This window comes from Panthera leo, chromosome A2, assembly GCF_018350215.1.
Source record: "Panthera leo isolate Ple1 chromosome A2, P.leo_Ple1_pat1.1, whole genome shotgun sequence".
In the NCBI taxonomy this organism is placed as follows: Eukaryota; Metazoa; Chordata; class Mammalia; order Carnivora; family Felidae; genus Panthera; species Panthera leo.
Genome location: NC_056680.1, coordinates 70,976,191 through 71,002,299, shown reverse-complemented (window position 1 = coordinate 71,002,299; position 26,109 = coordinate 70,976,191). Strand labels below are relative to the sequence as shown.

At 45.0% G+C, this 26,109-nt stretch overlaps 1 protein-coding gene across 14 annotated transcripts in view; it reads right to left on the bottom strand.

Annotated features, from left to right (window-relative positions):
- The window catches only part of GLI3 (GLI family zinc finger 3), a 279,195-nt gene that overhangs the window by 188,284 nt on the left and 64,802 nt on the right, over positions 1-26,109 (bottom strand). For 3 of the 14 annotated variants that reach the window (XM_042914464.1, XM_042914455.1, XM_042914445.1), the window contains exons 2-3: positions 19,841-20,033; positions 1,212-1,454 (exon numbers count right to left, since the gene is read on the bottom strand). In XM_042914464.1, coding sequence (XP_042770398.1) covers positions 1,212-1,401 — 190 coding nt within the window. In that variant the 5' untranslated portion in view covers positions 1,402-1,454; positions 19,841-20,033. Of the gene's footprint in view, positions 1-1,211; positions 1,455-15,439; positions 15,989-19,840; positions 20,034-24,211; positions 24,279-24,492; positions 24,617-25,779 lie in introns of all 14 variants that reach the window. The other 11 variants (XM_042914394.1, XM_042914389.1, XM_042914368.1 and 8 more) reach the window with 9 other exon arrangements.

Genomic DNA, 26,109 nt, shown 5'->3' with positions numbered 1-26,109 from the left:
GTAGCCTTGTCCAAAAGCTTACAAGAATCCATAAGACCCTTTCCTCTATGCTTCTGACCACTTAAAAAATAATTCGCTCTGCACTTACAAAAATAATGTACCTTCCGTCTTTACTAACAATGTAATCTGGTCGGTGGGGAAAGGGGTGGGGGGGAGCAGTTGCTGAGACGTAAGGTTGCTCCGGGCTCTTTGATCTGCACCCTGATGAGGGAACATTCCCCTCTGCTGCAAGCCAGCTAACGAAGGGATGAAATTAGCTTTTATCCTGGGCACTTTCTTGAGCAAAAAGGGAAAAAAAAAAAAAAAAAAGGCACTAATCAGCTGTCCTCACTAATCAGTCATCTGGCTAATGACCTTTTGCCTTAAAACACTAAAATTTCTGAATGATGTGGAAAAAGGGAAACACAAACCAGTGCCCCTCACTGGAGCTCAATGGATCATCTGGAATTGGAGCCGGGAAGGTTAAATGGCAAGTCTGTATCCTGGCAAGGTGATAAATCTGTAATCAAGAGCTGTAAGCTTTGGCACCTCAATGTGAACTTCATTACTCCACAACCAAATTATATTGTTTTTAACTAGAAACAGGCCACAAATAAAGTCACCCCTTATACATCATTCTTTGGAGAAAACCATCATACACTTGTGTTCTGAGTGCTAGTGATTTACTTAAACTTTATTAGTGCTGGAAAAGGAGCTTCGCACATTTCTGGTATGCTGGCTGGAGAGGAAAGCAAAACAGGTAGCAAAAAATCTTCCGCATTAAGGAATTTAGCAACGATCTGTTAAAAGAGGTCTGTTCATCCTCAACAATTACGCAAAAAATCATTAAAAATGGGAATAGCTGTTGTTAAAGACTCCTGCCAATGCAGCGCACTTTAATAACTACCCCCATCAACCAATTTTCCTCCTGCAGTGTCTACTTGGGTGGAAGAAATCTGGTTCTCGTTCCCAGCAAAGGTCCATGTGGATTAGCCACAGATGGACACCTTCCTGAAGGCTTGATGTTGCTTAGAGATGTAAGAAAATGGCTCTCTCTAAAAGGAGGAATGGACAGGATGTAGGAGAGGGGGAGAAAAGTGGGGAAAACAAAGTCAATTAAACATTTATATCAATTAATACCAGCACAATAATTCATGAAGCACGCGTGCACGCGCACATGCCTGGCCTTCCGCAGCTCCCGGAATGGGGGCCGCGGGACAGGAACCACTTACGGTAGTGGGGCTCCATGTAACCATTCCTGGGGTCCATGGCAAACACAGTCCCGCGGTACGGCACAGAGGGCTCAGCCAGGTGCGGCAGGGACCCATGGATCTCCTTCTTGATCAGTGAGGCCCTCTCGTCACTAGATGTCGAAGGCTCCTCGCTGATCTTGCCGAGCCCCTGGACACTCTGTGGCTGCATGGTGACTGCGTTTCTTCTCTCTCTGTGATAGGTCTGCCCAGGACTTTCATCTTCTAAGGAAAGGAGGAAAACGAAAGCTCCGTGAGCCACTGGAAGGAGTGATTCAAAAACAGTAATCAATTAGGTCTCCCTCTCTCTCCCTCCTCCCCAAAAGAAGCCTATTTCTCATTCTTGGCAACTTTGAAAGCTACACCATGATGGGATAGTCTCCAGGCAAAACTGCTTATGAATGAAGGTCCAAAATACAAATCCAAGGATGGGGGGGGAGGGGGCAGGAAATGAGCCTATTAAGTTGAGATGTAGGGGGTCAGCAAATTATCATCGCCAGCTTACAACCGAAATCTGCCAGGGAGGCTTTTCATCAGGGACTTGCCAATATCCCTGCAGGTCCCAAGTGGAGCTGGAAGCTCTGCCAGCCTGAGGCTGTGATGTCCAACTTCCCCCTGACTGTCTGAGGAAGCTGGGCCGCTCAGGTATCGGGGCTGCTCAGACACCCGCTGAGGCTCTGGGTGATCTAGGGATCAAAGGGCCCACAGTGATCCAGAAGTTTTCCCGTTTTTGTCTTTTTAGGTCTGTAACCCACTGGTTTACTGGAGCTTGAAATGGGACAAAAGACCCACTAGTTACAAAGGGATAAAGGTGCCAACCGTGGAAACCTACAGTGCCCTTTGCAAGTTACTTCGCTGCAACCCACAGAACATTGCTGAGAACCAAGAAGAAAATGGAGCAAGACTGTAATTCCCAGGGCAAGACGGCTCTGTGGGTGAGGCAGGCGTCAGTTGTGCGGATACGGGCACATGTTCTGCAGGGGTCCGGACGCCGCTTCAGACATTAAGAAACAGCTTTCTGAAATTCCACACACATTCAATATTCCCACCTCCAGTATTTCCATTCCCTTTGATCCATAGGACCTTCCCATCGACCCCATTATGGCTCTCTGGGAATGGGACTAGAGGACCTTTTCTATAAGAGCAGATCAAAGAACCCACGCCTGAAACTAAACCAAATGAGTGATCTGAACCCACAACAAATGGGCCAATTCATCTGTTAGAATCATACACACATTCTAAACTACAAGCTCCCAAACAAGTTCTGCAGTTCATCAGCAGACTGTGTTCTGGAAGGTCCGTGCTGACAGAAGCAAAGCCGTTTGCGCACGGCTTACACACCTAATTTGAAAACGATTTTCCATTCTTGATCTTAAATACACATATATGTATGTGAGCGATAATGCTGTTGTGCATTTCAGATGGACAGATTTTGAACACGGTTTATCCCAACATATAAACTTCTCTTCAAAGTATTGCATAAAACAGTTCTATCTGGCCGAGAGCCCCTAAACAACAGAAAAAGTATGCTTTAGTAGATTCATGGCTGTTTGTACAAATTCAGAAGCAAGTACAGCTATAAACACGGGCAAGCATGAATATATAGACTATAGTCACGACTACTGTTCTGTGTTGACTAATGGCTTGAACTACCCAAAGCAACTTGAATCCTTCTGCCTCTGTCTGGGATTTGAAGAAATAAGCAATTGTTGTTTCAGCCTAGCAAATGACTTGCAGAACAGAACAGACAATGAGGTATGCTTTGGTCTTTACAGTGAATTTGCTGACTGCTGCAGGGAAACTGTGAAACATTACTTTAGCATTGTTTTGTGCAGATCTTCTCCCCCAAATCTTGTGATTATGGAATAGATTATGAGTTTAATCTATCAAGTAACTACTAAACAGAAGGAAAAAATCAGTGTAATCCCACACTTTCCCACATCGATCTTTACAAAAGCAATTCAAAGCCCATGCTTTTGTTCATTTAAAAACAAACTACCAAAAAAAAAACAAAAAACCAACTCACAAAACCCTCCATTTTTATTTTCCCTTCTGACTAATCCTTGTAGGTGCCACTCCAACCTCATACTTCATTAGCAGTGAAGTCACAGGCTATAGAATCAGGGTTTGCAAGAGGGTGTCAAAAACATTAAACCTCTTAGTCAGTTTTATAAAAATTCCTATAACCTGCAAATGGTCAACGTCATATTTTCCACTAATTTGCGCCTGTATTAAATCTTTATTTCAAATTTCAACCTGAAGTGAACTCGTGGCACTGAGGTGCAAGTTCTGTAGGATGGACCTTCATTTGGAAAACCCGAAAGCCCTCCCCCAAGAGCCGTCTTGACACATAATTAGCATTCTCTGGTTAATGAATAACCAAGCTCCTCCGCTAATCTGTTCCAGGTTGAAAACAGGATTCCCTTGACTTAATCTTCCTAGAAGAAATTAACTTCTCTTCTCTTCTCTTGGAACGGCATCCCTGTAATAGAGTGAGTTTCTTAGAAGCCATGCCTTCATGATGAGCCACTGAATTCCAACTTCACAAACAGTTGAATAATTGGGCCTGGTCTGAGCAGAGCCCTCCCATGCCCCACCCCCAGTCTCCTGGGAGAAGGAAGCAATTGGGGGGCGGGGAGGAGTGGAAATGGGGTGTCTTTTCAGCTAAGTGATTTTTTTCACAAGTACTAAACTTTTATTATTTTCTTAATGAGAGTGATACTAACGTGTGACTATGCAAGTTATAACAAGGAATAAACAAAGTTCAAATAGTTATACAGGAAACCTTAACTCATTGCTTTAGTAAACTGCAGGCAAGAATGTTCTGAGTGTGCAAACTTTCATCACACTCACTTTTACGACAGGCGATGCCAACACACTGTTTACCCACCCCCTCCCACCTCGCCAAGAAATTCCAGTAGGCAACTATTTCCTGAAGTTTACCTCGTGTACTAAGCTGCTTCTCGCTTCTAACGTGCACTCAGATCAAACCCTGACAGTACACACGCTCCAGAATACAAACAGCTCTGAGGCTAGAGAGCACGCTCTCTGCAGTGAAAAGGAAACTTTCCAAGCCATATTCCTGCCTGCTCTTATAAATTTAGCAACCACTTCAGTAAGCCAAAAGAAGAAACTGTCTAATCTTGTTCAGTTGTGCCGAGTTGTTCAATAAAGTTTGAGAGTCAGTGCAGACAGGCTACGCCAGGCCAAATTATTGACAGAAACATACTGTTCACCATGGCAACAAGCAGAAGTCGGCTGCAAAAATGTAAGCCAACAGCCCACTGCTCCAGGAGCATCTGCCAATGGACTTTAACGGCCAAACACAGGCAGGGGGCTGTTCCTGCTTCTCTATGTCAAACAGCTGCTAACTCGGGGGTCACACGGAAACATGCAATTCACTAAAAAGTGTCAGAAAAAAACTATTTTAAATACTGTCATCAGAATCCCTCTTTGGACCTCCTTCCTTCTGTACATCCACGCTCGAGTGCAAGTTAACAAACTCCTGCCCCCCGATGGAGAGCTGCCCAAGCATCGCATTTTACAAACTGTCCCAGATTTTTCCAAACTCACCCAAAGGCAACCGACATCATCGAGTCTTAGTGCCATGATCGCTGGAAACTCAAAAGTTGCCTCCTTGCAAACACCGCTCAGATCACTGACAATGAAGCCTTAACGAAACCGTGTGGTGAGAAGCTGGACTCGAACACGCGCTCCTGTGCACTTACTCGCAAACACCTGCACGATTTCTCCTCGCAACCCAGGAAGCAACGGCTTTTTGGCCTGGACCTTGGATAAAAGTTTCAGAAGATTCTTCCGGCATAAAAATAAAACCCTGCGCTGCATCACCAACCAGAAACATCTCCTGCAACCCTGGCAAAATTAGCTGATGAAGAGAGCTCACGGTGCACGTGGTTGCCTTTTTTTTTTTTCAAATTAACATCAATTTTTAAACTGTTCCCTTAAATCCCGTTTTAACACCATTACTCCTCTCTTCCCCCAAGACAGAGAAGACACAGAGTATAAGACAACGGGCAATACTTACAACTCGGACCCCAGGCTCTGGCTAGCTACTTTCTGCAAACTTCTCTTGGTGGGCTTTCTCTAGTGTGCAGACCCTCTAGGAACATTCTCGGTGTCTCCCTGCCTCCCTCGCCCTCTCCCAGGCAGTGCCGCTCCCATTAGAGGAATTAAAAGTGGTTGGAGCCATGCTAAATTTAACAAGCTCATTAGTATTCTTTCTGAGTGCTTCCGAGTGAACTCTCTCTATTCAAGCCGCTCTCTCCAGCAGAAGGGTCAGGCGGCTAATCATTAAATCAAACTAATGTCACCCTATCACAATCAGCCCGAGAGAAGGAGGGTTTATTATTTCAGTTTATGCTAAATAAACGGTTTTACAAATGGTCCCCAAGCAAGGTCAACAGCAGCTTCAATTACAAGACAAACTTAACAAGAGTTGCTATAAACCAAGTACTCTGTATTGACTTAAGAACAGGCTCAACTCCACATATTGCCACTGGCGGGGTTGTACCGGAATGCATATTGTAAAATAAAGGAGCTTCTTTCTTTGCCAGAATTTGCGACTGCACAGCACAGCGACTCCTCATTCACCTGTCTCCAACCAGCTAGCTGCTCAGCTCAATTCACCCCACACAAAGGCTGGAGCCCAGACCTCAATGGACCGAGTGAAACATGTTCAAAACTAGGCTCTCTATTGTGACTGAATTTCTTAACATCTTTTCAAAAAGCGGAGAATGCCTTGAGGCTAAAGGAAGAAACAGGCTAATGGTGAATTGGGAATTCTGAGCAAATTTCAGAGCCCTTTCCTCCTAGCTTTTGAGGTTGAAAGCAAGCTCTTTCCTTTCAAGTTTCAAAGTCCTTTTTCCTCCCGCAGTGTCACAGAAGGATTTGAAAAGAAGGTAATTGTGCTCACAGTCTCCCTGATCAGAGCTTACGTCCTATTTCTGGTATTTCGGAATACTTCTTGCAATAATAGTGCATATAGCTCAATCCCTTAACCGGCCTGCACTCTGCAATTGCTCATTAAATGAACAATTGCGGGTATAAAATGCCTTTTATGTTCAAGGTCTGGATATAAGATAAGCATTCTAGGACTCTAAATTTGGTTTACTAAGGAAACTCTCCATCATTAAATTACAAAACTGAAGTCAGAATATCAGGCTTTCCCAGAAAAGTGGCACTCAGGTTTCGGTGAGCCAAAAGGAAAGGCGGATGGGGGCAGGGGGGTGGGGGGAAGGGGTGAGGGGAGGAGGCAACAAAATGTTAAGGGGAGAAAAAAAAAAAAAAAGACTGGATGCTCAGATTTCTAGCCGAATGGGCTTCTAACAGGAGAATAGTATTTCCATATTTCAGAAGGTCTGAGTGTGTGAAACCTCACCATTTCCATACTGAATGATTAATAATAAAGTCATCTTCAAATGGATTAAAACAGAGGTCTGAGGCCAGGTCAGGATGCAAATGACGATGTCGATGTCGGACCCCTCACAAGCAAACATCGCCCCCTTCCTTAAGCCAAGAAATAATCTTTTACCCCCACACAGTGCTATAATCTCTGCCATCTCACGGGGTCCCCAGAACAGTCCTACTGCAGCAGGACGAGGGGCTGGGTCCACTGTCCAGATCAGAAACAGGCAAGCAAGGGACACAAGAAGAGTCCCAACCATGCCCTGCTGAACGAAGCCACTCAGCCCTGTTAATGGGACAGGGGGTCTATTTGTGAACAGGTTTGGGGAGTGACACCTGGAGTCTTTAGGCACTCCCAGCCTCGGCCACCACAGCCGTCGCCAAAAGAAGACAGAAAGTAATTCCAGTTTTGTGCATAGACATTTTCAAAACTCCGCTACTCCCCCAGTAAGTTTTTGTGAATGTAACACACCCTTGGGAAGCACCCAGGGGGCCCGAATGACAAATCAATGGTGAGTCATCTGACCTCGGGGCCTGGGTACCATGAGGCATCCCAGCAGCACAGGCGTGAGACGCACACATGCCCTCTGCCCGGCCCTCGCACCCCACCGAGGCTCAGCCAATGGCTTTTGTGCACTACAGCCGCCTGTGAAGTGTTTCCACCAGACTGGGGCCCCACCCTCCCCTTCTGAGCAAGAAGCAGAGCCCAGGTTTCTGCTTTCCTCCCAGGAAATCGCCTCGCTGTGTTTGGAAAGAGCATTATTTCATGTTTTCCTATGATGCGTCTGTTGCGTCTTGTCAGCTTTACTTCTTTGGTGATTTACATTTCGACGTTCTCTGAATAAAGACCCGAGGGACCCAAGTCCTCGCCTCCCTGTTTCGGAATTCTCCTCCAAGACTTTGACCAAAGAGAGATCAGAAACGAAAAAGGGAAGAGGCTGAGGAGATTCAGAAGCATCGCAGAATTGGGCTGCAAAGGAGGAATAAAGTTCCCGTAGGTTTTAGAAGCACAGTCTTGCCTCTTTCCTTCTAGACTGCAGCTAGGTCTCAGCCAGGGGCTGCTCCCTAGAATGTCTGGAGCTTGGCTTCCAAAGGCAGCGAGCGAACAATGCCTTCTCTAAGAACATTTCCAATGCCCTTGGGGTCAGACATGGCCCTTGAGCGGCTACACATACATCTCCCATTGACAATGACTGATGACAGAGGGAGTGGCCCAGATGGATCAGGAGAGAGCACTCCGCTTTGTCTGCACCCTTTAAACCAACTGCAGGGCCTGCAAGACGAGGCCAGCAGCAGGATTTGGAGCTCTGGAGAAATTCCAGTGGCAACCCTCCCCCTAAGATTATGGCGTAGCTCTCTCTTCCCGCTTTCATCAAGCAGGATGTCCCAGGTGAAAGGAGAGAAAGCAGAAAATGCTGTCCTCAGAGGACGGGCATCTTAATGTGTGAATGTTTCTAGAGTTCTTCTGCCGAAGAACAGAACTTAGTCTAGATCAACCAACTTCCCACCAGCCCGTCACCAGGAACTATCTCCTCCAAAAAAGCAAGTCAGTGCTCAACCCAAGGCTGATTTCTCACCTCCCTCCCCACTACTCCGCTCACAGAGTTCCATGCGACTTTAGAAGGGGAGCCGGGGACAGAAGAAAGCAGGCAAGGAAGGCAAAATGGGAATTCAGATCACCTAAAACACCAAACCTGCAATGGCTGTTAGTACCGCTCCAAGCCCAGAGCTCCGCACGCCCAGCGAGCAGCCTCCTGCCTTCTCCAGAGACGATACAATGAGGGCTCCTTGCCCATCTGGAAAATCACGAGCTGATAACGCTATCAGCTTGTCTGAGGCCTCACCAGGCATGCCCGGTGGCCCACAGGGCTTCCGTTCACTCTCCTCCGTGCCTCTGACCCCCGACAAATCCGAGGTCTATAACCCTGCTCATCCTTGCTCCTGGGCATTGGAGACCAGGACAGCAAGGTGTTCCTGTGAGCTGGGGAACGCTACCCAACCTGGTGGGGTGTTTAAATCCAAACCCAAACCCAACAGTACTAACCAACTTTGAAAGTTCCAGACAGAAGGCACGAGCCAAGTCCCGCCTACGCCAGGGAAGAGAAAATAAAACAGATGAAACAGAACCCTGAGGGCCCCTGCAGGCATTCCTGTAAAAGGGAGGAGGAGATCTTCCTTATTTTCCATGAGCTTGCGAAGACCCTTCTTCGAATGAAGGATTCTAAAATGTCATGAAGCTTCTTCTATTAGCCTGCTATTAGTTGCTGGGCGCTGCTTACACAGAGTGAGTTAATTAGTGACATCAAAGGCAGCACAATAAATTCTCGGGAGGGCCAAAAATTTTTTTTTCTTTCCGTTTAATAGCGCATTTATGCCTATCTGTGAGTAACAGTCTCACGAACATTTAGGCATTAGAGATGTGTTTCAGAACTTGGTTTTCATCTTTTAGAAGCATGAAGAGCCTCTCCTTCTCACTTTGCACAAACAGACGTGAACGGTGCGGATTCCAGAAGACTCACAACCAACAGTTTACCAGAAACAACGAAATGCCTGTTCCCAAAGCCGGAGCGTGCAGGTCACTGCTGCCCACCGTGTCCTCTGATGGGACAGGTCCTATCACTCTGGAGATCCACCCCAGCCCATTCAGCGGGAGGACTCAAAAGAGTCTTCTCTTCCTTTAAAGGCACGCAAGAATATTCTGGCAGCACTTTGGAATGGTGGCTTCCAGGTTTGCACCCCTCCTCCACCTCAAGATCAAAGTCCCATTCCCTAACCTTTCTACCATTTTTTAAATTGCAAGAATGAACACAAATTTAACTGGCTTCATCTGCTGTGTTTATGATGCATGGTTTTTGTTTTCAGAAGACTGCATAATGAGAAAGCCTGAGCATATGGCGGTATTATATTTTTAATAAAATTTTAAAGACCATGCTTACTCCATTGCAGAAATCAGACCCTCCTGGAGAGCACATTTAAATATCAAGAGAATATCATTACTGTACCGAAATGAACCAGAGGCTCCATCCCTATGACAAGATTAGGGGAGGGGAGCAAGGCTCACTTTTGCTGACTTAGCCTCTGGGCAAGGCCAGGTGGTGCTGGGTCAGGTTTCTACAACAGAAGCTCCCTCTAGCAACCACCCACTTTGACCTCAGCTATGAAATGTGTGTTTGAGAAACGCAAATTAAATGCGTTTGGATTCTTTACAATTTTACCATAGGTAAGGCAGGAGACTGCCTATCCGGCCTGCTTCACTCAGCCATAAAAGTCGGCAAGTTTGTATAACATTTTCAAGTAATGGCTCAGATACCATCTTAGGAGTGAAGCAGGAAGGGCCACAAAACCTAATCTCTCCAGAGCACATGTTCTTGGTCATAGCCAACACAGGATGCTTTGGTACCCGCTCCCCTGGTCAACTGGGCACGGTGGACACCAACTATCCCGTGAGACTGAGAACCAGGACACAAGTCAGACCTTTCTTTTGCCTCTGTTTCAGATTTCTAGGCACATTCAGGAGAACCTAACGTCCCAACACTAAGGGAATGCATTTTTTTTAAGAAGTCCCAGTAAGAACAATTACGGAAACTGAAGACCAAATTCATCTACCTTTCTAAAATACAAGTAATTTTGTTTTCGCTCATTCTTCCTACCAGTCTCTTTTCTCAAAAGCCTCCCAACTTAAATCTACTAACCACTGACCAATTAATAACAGCTAACATTTTCTTACTATGAGGTTGGAAGGACGATGCTTGCCTGTGTCACTTTGTCATCACTGTAACTTGATTAGAAAGGCACCGTTATTTGCCAGATGAGAAAACTGTGACACAGGGAAGCTTGGTTACTTACCCAGATCACACAACTGCTCCTCAGGCAGAACCTAAAGCCCACAGAGTGAGAACACTAAAGCCCACACTTAAATATTTGGCTACTGGACCTCCCTGCTCAGTGATAAATAAAAAATAAATTTGACTTTTGGTCCAAAATTCAAGTTTGTATAGACCTACAAACTTCATAACTACCCAACTCTGCTGCTACAGGATGAAAGCTGCCATAGATAAGACCTAAACCCATGAGCATGGCTGTGTTCCGATAAAACTTTATTCATGGATCATGAAATGTGAATTTTATATCATTTTCACATGTCCCATTTAAAATGTAACAAACCATACTCAGCCCATGGTCTGTATAAAAATAGGTAGCATACTGGATTTGACCACAATGGAGGCAAAGTACTACCCTAAAGGAACATTCGTCCTTTCGACACAAAACTTACATCCAGAAAACAACTGGGAACATTCCAGTAAAACTGTAAGAGCAATATTATTGAGTATGAGGAGAAATACTGAGAAATATTCATTTTCTCACACTATTAAAATATTTCCACAATTGGCCAGGTGATTCCACTTCCAGGATATATTGAAGGAAAAAATTAGCAAAGAAGACAATGATTTGTATTCAAAGCTGTTCATCATAGTGTTATTTATAAGGAAAACTCATTAACCAAATGCCCATTATCTTATTTGATGGCGTATGGTCATTGACTACAGTGCATGCAAGGATTTTAACGAACACAGAATAGAACTGTACTGATTGGCAAGAACTGCTCCGAGGCCCTCTATGCCAGTCCTAAGAGGTAAGCGTGATTGCGATTTGTGTATGTGCAAAAGCTAAGGCACATATGTCCAAGAAAACACAGCTAGACAATGGCAGAGCCAAAACAGAATCTAGAGCCCATTCACTCACCCGCTACCATGCTTCCAAATTTCTGGAGGAAGGAATCGTAGGAGGAAAAGAAATATATAATTATTTCTACACAAAATTCCTAAGTTGAAAAAAAAAAAAAAAAAACCCTTAAAGGAAATGTACCAAAACAACATGAAAATACCTCTATGGATTAACTTTTTTCTTTATGTTTCTATATTTCCCGCCATTTTGAAATGCAGAAACAGCTGGTTTGTTTACTTTTACTTCTATCGTAAGTATGACCTTTACAATAAACCTCTAGAGAAGTCCAAATTAAGTTCACCCAGATTGAAAAATTATCCCACAGATTTAGCTCCTGAAGTCTTGTTTCGAAATATTTATTCCACCTCTTAAAATCCAAGTGCCTGGCAGGCTTTTCGTACACCCAGTAAATAACTCTTAACACTGACACTGAGCTGTACGGAGATTTCAATAAACTTGTTTATTTACAATTATAGAATTATTTTTTTAAAGATTGATTGATTGATTGATGGAAGTAATCTCTACACCCAACGTGGGGCTTGAACTCACGACCCTAAGATCAAGAGTCACACACTCTACTGACTGAGCCAGCCAGGCGCCCCTAAAATTATATGATTATTTAAATTAGTCCATATCTATACACAAGTGCCTCCCAAACCACACCAAATGCCCTAACCTCCCTCCCTGCCAAACTTGGTAACTCAGCTTTCACCAGACCATGCCTGAAAGGTATAGAGGGGAAACTGCATTTTAAACAATCATTACTACCATGGCTAGTGCTCACACTTACTGAGCACTTACTAAAAGCCGGGGTGTGTGCAAGCGCTCCGTCTGTGTTAATCCCTTTGAATGTTCACAGGCCCATCAAGTATGCAGTCTCATCACCCTAGTTCTTCAGGTAAACATCCTGAGGCTTAGCAAGTTTAAGCAACCCGCTTGGAGTCATACTTCAGGTAAGTGGCCAAATCGGCATGACTCCCATCTATTGTAAATGACTAGTAACCCCTGCAAAATCTCTACTGCAAAGTCTCTACTGCAAAGCCCTTAGAACACTGATTTGCTTCCCATTTTTCTATATGTATGTGGGAAGATTACGGTCATTGTGAAAACTATTCTACCTCTCCCTGTGAAAGTTATCAGGAAAAGATACTTCAGACTGCAATCAAGTGACCCGTTATCTTGCCATAGTGTTTCTGGGTTCTGAATAGTTAGCAATTCTGCCAAGGCATACTTAATACTGTCTTCTGTAGGATTGTGTTGCAGACCTGGATGCAAGAAAAAGTCTGAGTACTTGGTTTGTGTTCAAATTAACAACAGCTCCAACAGTTAAAGCCGTACATAGTTTATGGAAGGGGGCAGATGTCCAATAGTTAAAGAAGCATATGGTTTATGGAGAAAGGGGGAAAATTGGTGCTTGGAAGCAGCTTCGCTTGGATTATTTACCAACAAATGAAAGGCCCTTCACGCCGCCCCCAGAGCATACTCCCCTCCCACAGGCTGCAGAGGAACGCTGAATGAGTCAATAAAATCAGCGACACACTAAGCAGGGACCTTCTCCCCAACGAAAGATGATTATCGAATTATGGCAAATTTAAGAAAGTTTTCTCTTTTTTAATCAAGAACAAAACCAGACTACTTCTTAAAATGCACTATTAGGAATTGTAACTGTTCCTAAAAGTGCCAGATATATTTCCATCCATGCAATATTAAAACTAACAAGCGCCTTTTCAATTTCTTTTAATGACAGGGTATGCAATAAAAATACAGCAGTGCTTCATTTAGCCAAAGGAGCTGAAGCAAAAAGAAGCAAAATAAATAAATAATAAACTTACATGGGCCACTTACCAAAAATAAAATCATTTAATTCAACCTTTTACAGGAGGTGCGTGTAGCATTTTGAAAGCAAAAATTCTCATAACACGAACCTCTCCACTTAAAAATCACTGCCAGGGGCTGGAACCGGGGCAAGATGTTATTTCTTTTTCAATTTATTTTTTAATGTTTGGGGATTAATGACATCAACAGCCATGTCGTATAATAAGGCAGCACGGTGTAATAAAAAGGGTTAGAAAACGAACGTCCCACACTTGCCTCCAGCCCTTCATCGGTGTGTGACCCAGGGTAACTTGAAATATATCAGACTGTCAGTTGCCTTAGGTAACAGGCAAATAATAAAACTTGCCCCTCGTACTTGCCAGGGTCTTCTGAGGGTTAAAGAGTATATCAAAAAGGATCTATATAAACTATGGCATTTATGAATGCCAGGCACCAGCACTAATCCCCTCATTATCTGTTTGATAGCAACACAAAGCAGGGGGGTGGGCTGCAAGTGCCCCAGGCCAGAAGCTAGGAGGCTGATATAAGGCTTCCCCTTGTATCAAATGATACGCCAGTCCGCTCCACCAACCTACTGCGTGAGATGAGGCAGAAAAGTGCTCCAAAATCCACCCCCCCGCCACCCTGCCCGCCTGGGAGCAAACCAGTGCGTACCTTTACCAAGAGCCAGGCTACACATCTGTAGCATTTCTGCTGTTTCAGAACAAGATTCAAGTTAATGACTTGTAATTACAACTGATCATCTCTTTCACTTACGTCTTTGATGTACCTTGGGTCAGGCTCATAATCAACATTTACAAAGCATGCCTACTTGAAACTGGCACTGACAAGACTCCTCTCTTCTCTACTTGGTTTTCAAAGATGACTCAAGACACTTGAACCTTCCTAAGAAAACCACTTTTTGTTTCTCCAAGGATGATATTTACTAAAAAAGAGTACACAAATTCCTTGAGGGTGACGGTTGGCCGCTGACACTCATGGCCCACTGTTGTACACCGGTGGGCTAAGAGTGGATTTTATAGTTTTAAATGGCTGGAAAAATCAAAAGAAGAAGAGTATTTTATAACACATGAAAAGTGTGTGAATTTCAAATGACAGCGTCCACAAATGCACAGCCAAGTCTGTGGATTCTCATATCATCTGTGGCTGCTTTTGCACTACAAGAGCAGAACTTGAGTAGTGACGAGAGACCAAATGGTCTATACAAATCCTGAAATCGCTACTAGCTGGCCCTTAATGGGAAGCATGTGCTATCCTCTGACTTACCTGTCTGTCTCAGGACATGCTAGGAACACCCACCAGTGAAATGATGGGGCATACCTGGGAAACATACAAAATAAGGCAATGCCATTTTCAAAGAACTTAGTATTGAATTGATGCTTCCAAACCTTAAGAGAACTCTAAGGTGGATCACCCCCATTTTACAGATGAAGGAATCAGGTTTAGACACGTGACCTTCGCCCAAAACCACAAGTCAGTAAAGCTGGGGATGAAATCAGTCCCCCATGATTCCAGCCCTGACAACGTATATGGTTAGTGAAAGGAGGATTCAGGCTTTTCTCGTAAACCTGAAGACAGAATACATTTCCTGTCTCCCCTCTCGATGTGCTAAGTGCCAAGAGAACTAATGAATTTCAAATATACAGTCTGAGGAGCGTGTGATTAAGGGTGGGCCTTCTTATCCAGCTTAGCGTATGTCTGCAGTTGTCTTCGCTCTGCTTGCTTTTTTCAAGAACAATCACAGAACACACAAGTACACATTTATGTCAAAAGTGACACACTCTCCTTGGAAGTTAAAGGGGATAGAGCTCATTTCCCACACAACAAGCTATTTGATGCACCTTTTTTTTTTTTTTTTCAAAGTACCAGGAAAAGTACCCTCCATTGAGCCAGATATATTCCCTCATGACCTGTTTCTAAAAACAGGACCACCCAGAGTGCGCGCACTTTTGCCAGCAGGGATAGAGAAGGCTCACGCAAGAATCAAGGTTTGAGACTTCCTAGTCCCACCAAATTTGGGGCTCTCCTGACCAGATGCAGCAGCAAATGCTGTCAGGGTTCCCAGACAGTGTTTCTGCAACTTGCATGAAAAACTGGGTCCAGGGGGTTTAGGTCTGGCTGAGTCAAAGAACACAAAGAACACACACGGGCTCGGGCTGGCGGTTCTGCACTCTAGTCACACAGACGCATCCTTGTCAAGGTCCCCGTGTGCCCCAGCACCTAACCTGACCTTCCGAGAGGTGTATAAACAAAAGGCTGCTGCCCTCGTGGCTCCTGTGACTGTGGTTTTCCTAGACATGGCATTGCCGGAGAAAACAGCCACGGCGTTGGTACAATGGACAGGTGGACAGTCAACTTGGCATTGAGAGACGGCTACTGGAAAGAAAAAGTTCTTCAGGTGTGAGGGTGGGTGTCCAGACCCCGGGGACCTTCTTAGAGGACGTCTGGGAAAGTCTTAGGTGAATCTACTCTAATTCAGATTGTCAAGAAGGCTGGCCAAACCCCACCTAACCCCTCAGGGACGCCTTCAACCATAGTATTAGCAATGGCTCTGATGCTCCAAGATAGTCCACCTTGGCCTTGAGGGCGTCTGCATGGTTTTGTTTGTTTGTTTTTGCACTTTTCTTTCTTCTTTAATTCACATCTTGCTGAGACAAGTGGAAATTCGTACTTCTTGGCAGAAAAGCTTTAACTTTACTGCCAAGCCATGCATGCAAAGTCTTCCATTGCCGTCTCATTGCCTGGAACACTTCGACTCAAGTCTTCAGGAAGAGCTGGAGAAGACAGCAACCAAAACATATCATCCAGGCAGTTTTATTGTGCCTGACAATTCTATTAATTCTATTGGGTCTCTTCCATCTATTCTATAATTTATAGGGGGAAAAACGTCCCAGTAAGGTCCAGCTAGCAAATGTAACAGCCCTCCCTATAAAAGCATTGCGTTCTCTGTTTGCTGAGCAGAACATCAGCAACCACCGCAACTTTGGTCCCGGCTCAGTCTCAAAAGAAGTTGCCTCCCCTTGGCTCTCAAGTAGTGCAGCGACAGTAAAGGAAGCTCAATTTTATTTGTCTTCCTTCCTATGCATTACTGGTGCTGGATTCCCGGGGAGGAGCGGTCCAGCAGAGGAAGAAGGAAACGCTTTTTTTTTTTTTGACTTCCACCTGGTCTTCAAATCTGCACCACAAACCCATCTTTTCCTGCCAAACAGCAACAGTTTTTGCAAATTACGGAATTCCATCCAAGCACTGTTTCTGGGCAATACTGACCTCTTTCTGAAGTATTCAGGCAATCGTCTTCCTTGCCAAAGGCCTCATAAATTACTCGGAGTAAAACCGAGACGGGCGCTGACCTCTATCCACCTGCCTTCCCTTTCATTCGATTCCTTCTTTGCGCCATGTTAAAGAGTACTTTTTAACTGCCACATACCCTGATGCTGACACCAGGGATGCTCATCCCAGCCACCAGCTCGCCTCTTTCTTAGAGTCGCCTCCCTCTGATTTGCCTTTTCTCCAGCTAAATCTCTGTTGGACCCAACACCGCCTCCGTCTGATACACCATCTCTCTTCTATACACATCAGAACCACTGAACAAACCCTAAGATCTCCTGACCACCAGTGTCTGGACTTTGTATGGCTTGCACTGGACTCCTGAAGTTGTCTGCAGTGTTCCAAGAAGTGTCATTTGGCTGTTTTAATGGCTTCCTCTCTGCACCGATGCTTCCATTCAAGTAACTTTTAAGTACCTGTCTTTCTCTATCATTTAAATTTGAATGCCTCCAAAATGTGAATATCCAGGCCACTGTAAATTCATTTACCCAATTTTAATCGGTCTAACAAAAATCATCGCTGGCCTGGGTGGCCAGTCTGGTTAAGCACTGGGCTCTTGATTTTGGCTCAGGTCATGATCTCATGGTTTGTGGGTTCCAGCCCTGCACTAGGCTCTGCGTTGACGGTTCAGAGCCTACTAGACATTATCCCTCTCTCTGTGTCTCTCTCTGCCCCTCACCCACTCTCTCTCTCTCTCTCTCTCTCTCTCTCAAAATAAATAAAAAAACTATAAAAAAAATCATCGCTAAAAATATCCTGTACATACCCCTGCACTACAAAGTTCTGAAAAGTGTTAATGTTTATTTTGAGAGAGAGAGACAGAGACAGAGAGCGAGCAGGGGAGGGGCAGAGAGAGAGAGGGAGACACAGAATTCAAAGTAGGCTCCAGGCTCCAAACCGTCAGTGCAGAGCCTGACGCAGGGCTCAAACTCATGAATTGTGAGACCATGACCTGAGCCAAAGTCAGACGCTTAACCAACTGAGCCACCCAGGTGGCCCCAAAAGGTGGGGTTTTACTATGGTTGTATGCTCCCGTGTTTCCATCCATTTAAAGAGTCTACAAAGAGGTTTCTTTTTTTTTAAGTAATTAAACTCCACATTCTAGGAGTTTTATTAGTGCAAGAGAAAGCAATAATGAAAGATGAAGAATTAAAACCTATTCAACAGACTGCACTCCCTGGCAGGTATAGTGAATCTGTTGAATACTTTTTGCTTTAGAGCAACCCCCTACAGAAACCACAGAAACCACCAAAAGTTCTAGTAAATTACTTCCTTATCCAACATGAACTGTCTTGCTGTGTTCCTATTTGAAAATTTTAGGAGTTAAAATAATTTGCAGAGCATCAGGGTTTTCATGGGGGGCTGGGAGGATTTTTATTTAATTACTTTTTAATATAACCCCCTCAGAAATACGGATTCGTAAAACCCAAAGACAGACCCATTTTTCCACATGAACCCTGAAAAAAAATGAGAAAAGAGAAGCCACAGATTAGCTTAATGACACTGATCAGGTCACGAAAAGAAATGTGTCGCACAATTTATCGTGTCATTAAAAACTGTATAAGGCCGGTGCATTTGGGGGTCTCCTTCCCCACTCACTCCATGGCTGGCCTTGGTTTCATTGAAAACTAGCCGCTGGTGATACCAAGTCCTGAACCTGTTTACTGCTCTGCCATACTGACCACGGAAAAGAACACTTAAAAATCTCCTTAAAAGTGAACAAGTGAATTCTGTAAAGTCACTGATCATCGCAACATTCTCAACAACTCAATCAAAGACGTAGAACCCGGTCTGGCAAAGGAGCTTCAAACCATAGAAAAAATACGCTATGCTGGGAAACAGGTATCTCATGAATCCTAAAATCTCATACATTTGATCTTAATTCCAAGAGTGAAAAACGTGCAGTACGGAAGACCAAAACACTGTTACAAGTTCCTGTGACCCACTGCCGAAAAATCTTCTCCTCTGCTCGCAAACCTTCCAGGAAGCCAGGGGTCGACAAGATCAATCAATCCCAAACTGCCTGGCCTGAATACAGGCTCTGTGCACAAGGAACCACCTTCAGCCTCCTCCCTCCCCAGCCTCTGAGGCTGCACCCCTCCTGCCCAATGCCTCCAGGGCATCTCTCCCACTCTCCATAACTAGATGCATATTTGTTTATCTCGGCCAGGAGAACCCCTAGAATGTGAGCTCCCTGAGGGCAGGGGCTGCATCTAGCTGCTGCGGGTTCTCTTACACACCAAGCACACCACAGGCACTAGAGAATCCCCCGGGGGGGTGAATCCGGAACTGATATGCAGAAGGACTAGCAGGTGCTGTCTGGTCTTGACCAGGCAGGTCTGCTGTTGCTACCGTGTTGTTTCCAAGGGGGGTGGCAGCATCGACCTGATCAGGATGAAGGCCAAGGAGGAAAGGATTCTGGGGTGTCCGGGGGGGGGGGGATGGCAATGGGGCCCCAAGAAACAAGATGCCAGAAACGGAAGCATAGCTTTAAACAGGGGAGGGGTGACGAAGAAGGGAGAGAGGGAAGGAAATCAGCTATGGCACCATTTCTCCAGGGGCTGGTTCTGCTTATCTGTGCTCCTTTTACTGTTGCCAGATTATTAAGAACATCATGTTGGGGGGGGCGCCTGGGTGGCTCAGTTGGTTAAGCATCCGACTTCGGCTCAGGTCATGATCTCACAGTTCGTGGGTTCGAACCTCGCATCGGGCTCTGCACTGCCAGCTCAGAACCTGAAGCCTGCTTCAGATTCTGTCTCTCTGTCTCTCTGTCTCTCTCTCTCTGTCTCTCTCTCTCTCTGCCTCTCCCCACCCCACCCCCTCTCTCAAATATAAACATTAAGAAAATTTTTTTTAGAAGAACATCATATTGTTGTTCATCAATTTAAGGCTAGTGTCCTTTGATGGCAGATAAAACATTAAGGACACCAAAGCAATGAGAGTGAAAATAAGCAAACAGACAAAGGACACATACTGTTCTACCAAGGGACTCCCTCCCAACATCGGTGTTTCACCTGTTCAAGGTGGAGATTTGTCATGTGTCCAATACTCGCTTCGTGGGAGTCACTGGGGAGATGAAAATGTAGCCACACATTATGAGAGAAGTGTAGAGTGATTCGTAGTTTACAGAGATACCCACACAACTGGAAATATACCGACAAATACCCTGGCTCTCCTCAAGACACTGAATTGTCGGGTTGGATGTGTTTGCAGAAGGTATTGATAAGTTTTAAAGAGATACACACAATTGACGGATTAAAGAATAGTAATTTAAGAAACAAGCCTTTCCCTCCACGTACAGAGAGAGGGGGCGGCAGAGGGGAGGAAGGTAACTGCCAGTTCCTTGCAAGGGCAGGGCATTTTTATGTAGCACATGGGTTTTTTTTTTTTTTTAACTCTCAGTCTTTCATCTTCTCTCTGGTGAGGACTGCATTTGCCACAGGCTGATAAGTGAATGTGGCAGAACTTCAAAACTCATGTCAGCCAAAGAATCTAGAGACAGAGAGAAAAAAAATCAGACATAAAGCTGGTAAAAGGCAGCTATAAATTTTTTTAATGCCTTTTATTTAATTCTACCAAAAGATCACACAGCAATGTGATCTAGATTTGGTCCATCTCTCAAACTCGGCTCACGCACGCACATGGCCTAAGTCCAACTCCTTACCCCAAAGATGTGGTTTTCATTAAACCAGTAAACCCAGGCAAGTTGCTTGTAAGACCAATGTGTTAATAAACTCTTTCCTCTGAAGGCCATTTGAACCTTCAAGTTTACTGGGGCGAATCAAGAACTGATAAAGAAGAAAATAACAAGACAGAAAATGTAATTCTCCACGTAAAGATGAGAGCCCAGCCTGAAGCCCACAGCCATTAGCTACAATTTAGATCAGTCCTTGGTACCTTGTTAAGAGAACTTCATTACTCTCATCCTAACTAAAAGGAACTCCATGGAAAGACAGGACAAGAACACGGTCCACGCAAGTTCACGCTGCTCTTTTACTTTCTGTTCAAGAGACAGAGGTGCAGGGGGGACGAAGAGGCATGTGGACACATGAAGCTGGTTAAAATGCCATCTAACACCAGGGCTACCAAGACATCTACTAGAATATTTACAACAGCACCATTTGTAACCAAGAATCTGAAACTGCCAAATGCCTGTCGGCAGTGGAAAGGAGCCACGTCGTGGCACATTGGCGCACAAAGGAATACTACAGAGCAAGGTGGACGGACATCTACAGCTACCCAGAAGAGGGGTGCATCTTACAAACATAATGTAGAGCAAGAGGGAAGAAGCCAGACACAAATGTACCAAGTACAAAAACAGCCACAACTCACCTACGCTGGTAGAAGTCAGGGGTGAGGGGGCTCAGAGGAGCTTACGATGGTCGGTTTCTGGGGCTTGGTGCCGGCTGCACAAGTACATCTGGTCTGTGAAAATCTACAACATGTGCACCTCCCTACACGCAACCTTCCTTCAGTGGAAAGTGGGAAAAACTTCCAAACCGTTTCTAAACATCCTCTTCTTCAGACTCCACTCATGTGCTCCCATTCCCAAGTGCTATTCTCTTTCTTAAATATGACACTTCCACCTGTGTATTTTAAGTGGCTTAATACAAATACACTCAGGGGCACTAGGGTGGCTTAGTCAGTTAAGCATCTGACTCTTGATTTTGGCTCAGGTCGTGATCTCATGGTTCATTGGTTCGAGTCCCACATCAGGCTCTGGGCTAACAGCACGGAGCCTGCTTGGGATTCTCCGTCTCCCTCTCTCTCCGCCCTTCCCCTGTTCTCTCACTCTCTCTCTCTCAAAATAAGTAAATAAACACTTAGAAAATACAAATACATTCAAACTCACACCATCTAAAAAAAGTGTTACTCTACAACAGAAAAAAAAAACAAAAACAAAAAACTCCCTAATAGGCAGGGGTGGGGGTGGGAGGGATGAACAGGCAGTTCATTGCAGAAGAAATTTAAATGCACCAGGAGAAAATAAGACATAGTTTTCAACTTCATTACATAATAAAGGAAGTGAGCACTGAAACAGGACACTGGTTTTTTGTTTGTTTGTTTTTTGGCCTTGCTACCAAATTAGGAAGAGTGGGTAAAGGCTGAGTGAGTAAAGGAGAAAACCACATTGCCAGCAGGGTAAAAGCAGTACATTGAGTACTCTCACGTTCCTGTCCACCAGTTTGGTGACCTGTGTGACAAGTCTTAAATGTCTATCCCAGATGGCCCAATACTCCCTTTGCTGGGTACATATCCAAAGGAGTCATTTAGCTTCCATGCAAAGTCTTGGTTTCAAGGATGCTTGCTGAAATGCTATGTGTAACAGCAGGGAACTCCTAAACGGCCCAACAATAGGAGAGGAATAAGCAGAGAGGAGAGGTGGGAGGCCAGGAAAGAAGCGTAGACCAGAATGGTCACAGGGGTGGTTATCTCTGCGCGGTCGATGAGGAGTGGTTTTTATTCTCTTCCACTTGCTGCATTTTCTCACATTTTTCTAGAATTAAAAAAAAAAAAAAAAAAAGCCTTCAAGGAATATTTAATTTAGAGAGAAATAGGTCTTTGCAGAGCTATCTCAGGCTTAAATATTATCCATTTCCTACACAGAGCGCAATGGCTCTTTAAGAGAGCTCTTGGTCTTTGTGAAATATGAGTTAGCGGTAAATAAGAGTGATGCCAGAACCCTCACCGCAATTGCCACAATCAAGTATTTGAGCATTTTTTTTCCCCTTTCCTAAATCCCCCTCGGGGGTGGGAAGGAGGTATTACGCACTCTTTGAGCTCATGCCCAGTTTAACCCTGATTCCCCAGACAAAATACAACCTGTGAGGATTCATGTGTCTCTCCTCCCTGCAGCTAACACCCAGCTGACTCAGCACACGGCTATTTATTAATCATTCTGCGTGCAATCACACAGTTCTAGAAAAACTGCAATGGCAATGTCTTCCCCTGCAAACTCACACTGTTTTTTCCAGCTCTTCTGACCCTCTGCAGCTCTAGGCACTATATTGTCAGATCACTCTGTCCAGCCTCTCACCTTGGCTTGGAACAAATGTTAGATTCAAAAGTGTTGGTTGAGATTGCAGAATTCTCAAAGGTTGCTCAGAAATATGGGATGTGTAAAAATAATAATAATAACAACATAATAAATAAATAAATAAATAAATAAATAAATAAATAAAGGCGGGGGGGGGGGGGCCTGGGTGGCTCAGTCGGTTAAATGTCTGACTTCAGCTCAGGTCATGATCTCACGGTTTGTGAGTTTGGGCCCTGCGTCGGGCTCTTGTGCACAGCTCACGGCCTGGAGCCTGCTTGAGATTCTGTGTCTCCTTTTCTCTCTGCTCCTCCCCTACTTGTACTCTGTCTCTTTCTGTCTCAAATAAACGTAAAAAAAAATTTTTTTTTACAGAAATCTGGATGGGATGTGATTTTGTGCCCTTTTCCACCATATAAGTAACTGTGTCATGCGTTTCACAAAACAGTATGTTTTTGGCTTCTGTACGTGAAAATCTTAGGATTTTAAAAATCCTTTCCGACAAGAAGAACTGAAAAAGGAGATCATGAGTCAAAGCACATACGGAAGGAATTAGACAGGAGAGTTTCCAACTCCTATGCCATGATGGGGAAGCGATGTGAAGATATACATGTGTAGAAAAAAGGCTAGAAGGGAATGTGCTAAAATGTTAATTTTCACCCATATGTGATTAGTGGAATTAGGGTGAACTTTAGTTTATTTTGCTATGTTTTTCAATATTTTCTACATTCAGTATTGCTTTGCTATTAGAAAACCATAATCAAATGCTACAGGACACAGAAAGTGCAGTGAGACAGAAAGGACAGAGGCTGGGCATCAAAGGCCCTGGGATGTGGGGCTTCTCACAACACGAGAGTTTATAATTTCCAAAGGTACTTTTTCCAAAGGTATGCTGATGCTTGGCACTGGACTCTCTTGAGGATTCCCCTTCCCACTGCAGAAAACATCGGACATTCATTATCCACACAGGGGTTAGATACTAGAAAAATAAAGGAAAGACCTAAGACCATGTTTTATCTATTTCTACTAGGAATTCTCCCCCATGTTTTAATGATGTTTTGGGGGCAAGGGAGGAATGTCTCTTTTTTTACCCACAAAAGTTAAGCACAGTGTGCCCTCACACTGACCCTAAGGATAAAATCATGTGAACAGCTCCAAAATGAGGCAGGGGACCCCTGCAGGATTCACACATGCTGCTCAGGTCCCAACAGCTCATTTTGGGTGGATCCCCTAGGTGCCCTCACTGCCCCACCATGGGCCTGTAGGACAGAAGATAGACAACACTTTGGACGGTCACCGCGGAGGATCCCCGGAGTTGGAGAGCTTGCACTACTGTGTTTCTATCAATCATCACAATTAGATGATAAAATGAAGAAGCGGAAACACTTAACGGGCTAAAAAGATGAAGTGGCCTCAAAACCATCCTCGGCACCGCCGTCCTGGGTCAGAGCCCGTCCTGAGGCTCCCTCCCTGGGTGGTGCGTGCAGCCCCGGGGATGGACAGCGCTCAGACATCCCAACTCCCCTGGTCTGCCCTCCCACCTGGGCTCCATCGCACTGCCCAGGATAGGAGAAGAGCCTTCAGCAACAGAGGTGAGATTTACCCTGGAGTAAAGGTAACACAAGTCCTCACTTACTGTTAGCAGCTTGCATTTAACAGGACACTTGAAGAGCTCTGCATGGACTCTGCAGCTGCCCTGTGAGCTGTGAAGAGGACCGCACATTGTACAATGGCGGAAACCGAGGCTCAGAGAGATGAAGCCCCCTATTCAGAACCCCATTGGTAGGGAACGGCAGTCAGAGCGAGACAGACAACCAGTCAAGACAACCGGCCAACGAGTGCGATCCTCCCCAACCCCAGCAGCACCTCTGGTGAGACCCTGCCCTTTGGAGGGGGGGACCGCTGTCAGCCACTTACTGATGGTCCCTCGCTATCTTCCTGCCAAGTCAAGCTGTCGTGACAACGGTTAGGTTTTCCTCTTGCATCGTGCCACAGGTAGCTGCACTGTCGGGGCTCCTGAAATGCCTGAAGCCTGGCTCATCTGGGGAGATAGAGCCTTCATGAGCACCAGGCTGGGTGAGCCGGGCTGCCCTTGACAGACACACAGGCAAGAACAGTCTAACACACTCTGAGAGCTCTCCTCCCTCGTGTGTTCCTGCACAGCCCAAGTTACTCACTTCTAAGGCCCAAGTCTGGCTCTAATTTCTGGAAAAGGAGTTTTTAAACTGTGTTAATATTACCTTTGTGGTCTCTATAATAAGTCTGGTGACATGAATGAATGAGCGTCCTGCACAGACCTGGGGTAACAAGGTTGCAGTCCATTTTTGCTTTTGTGTAAAGCTGCCCCCTCTTATTCTGATCTAGACGTCAACACACAGAATAATATCCTCCAACAACGTTTCTTCTGTATTTTCCTGTTCTCCTTCCCTTTCTTCACTTGCCTACCAGAATAGACCTGCCAGAAGAATGACTAGAACATTCCAAACCAGGCTCCTGTCCTAAGCACATAGGGTTTTCTGAGTCACTGGTCCCCCCAAAGCAGAAAGAACCTCGGGTAATTCTGCAGGAACACTATCAACTGAAATAACAGCCAGTGGCCTCAAGAAGGGCCTGTGTTCTCTCCAAAGTAGAAGGGACCCAGGGCAGACAAGGGAGAAAAGTAAAAGCTGTCACTGAGAACAAAAGCAGAGCTCATCCATTCGGTTCTTACAACTTTATACGTGTGGACATTACGTATTGGACACGCACCTGGCCACTGCCACGTGGCTTTGGTTTCTGAGACGTGTTGAGGGATTACAGAAATATTTTGGCCAACTGTGATAACTCTACAAAATATCCCAACTTAAGATTTCTTCCAAAGGACCAAAAGGACAACGCAAAGCAGATTCCTGATGGTATCGGACTAAAAACAAAATTAAACGTAGGATGGTTTCACGTGTTCTACAGGGTAAAACTTGGCAAATATGCCAAGGGCATTCATGGTCAGAGTATAATAAAAATACACAACCGTTCCAATTGCTCCCAACTTTCAGGGGGCACTTTTATCACACTGAGAATCAATTAAAGATGGCCATCACCTGTTAACACTGGGCACCTAGTTTTTCTTTTCTGCCTTCTTCCACCTAAACCAGGTAAACTCCCCCACCCTCAAAGTTGCAGATTTTGTTTGGCCACTCTCATCTGTGAGAAAAGCGGGGAACTGACCCTCCGATACTGGTTTCCTGACTGGCTCCCTGGGAACCGGTTCCACATCGCGTCTACAGAGGACACTCTGTGTCTGTCTTTCCACCGAATCCACCTCTCGGCCGACTCCACGCACTTGGCCTCCTTCACCCCCGACGCCTGTGTATTCATTTCCTCCCCTGGAAACATCCACAGCTCCGTGTTGCTAACCAGCTGCCTGAACGGAGCGAAGCCTCAGACATCGGCCCTTTGCCGGCCGACCTGGGAGTTCACGGTGCCTCTTCACCGACACACAGAGCATAACTGAAGCCCGTCTCGGTTCACACACACAAAAAAAGCCTTCACATGTTC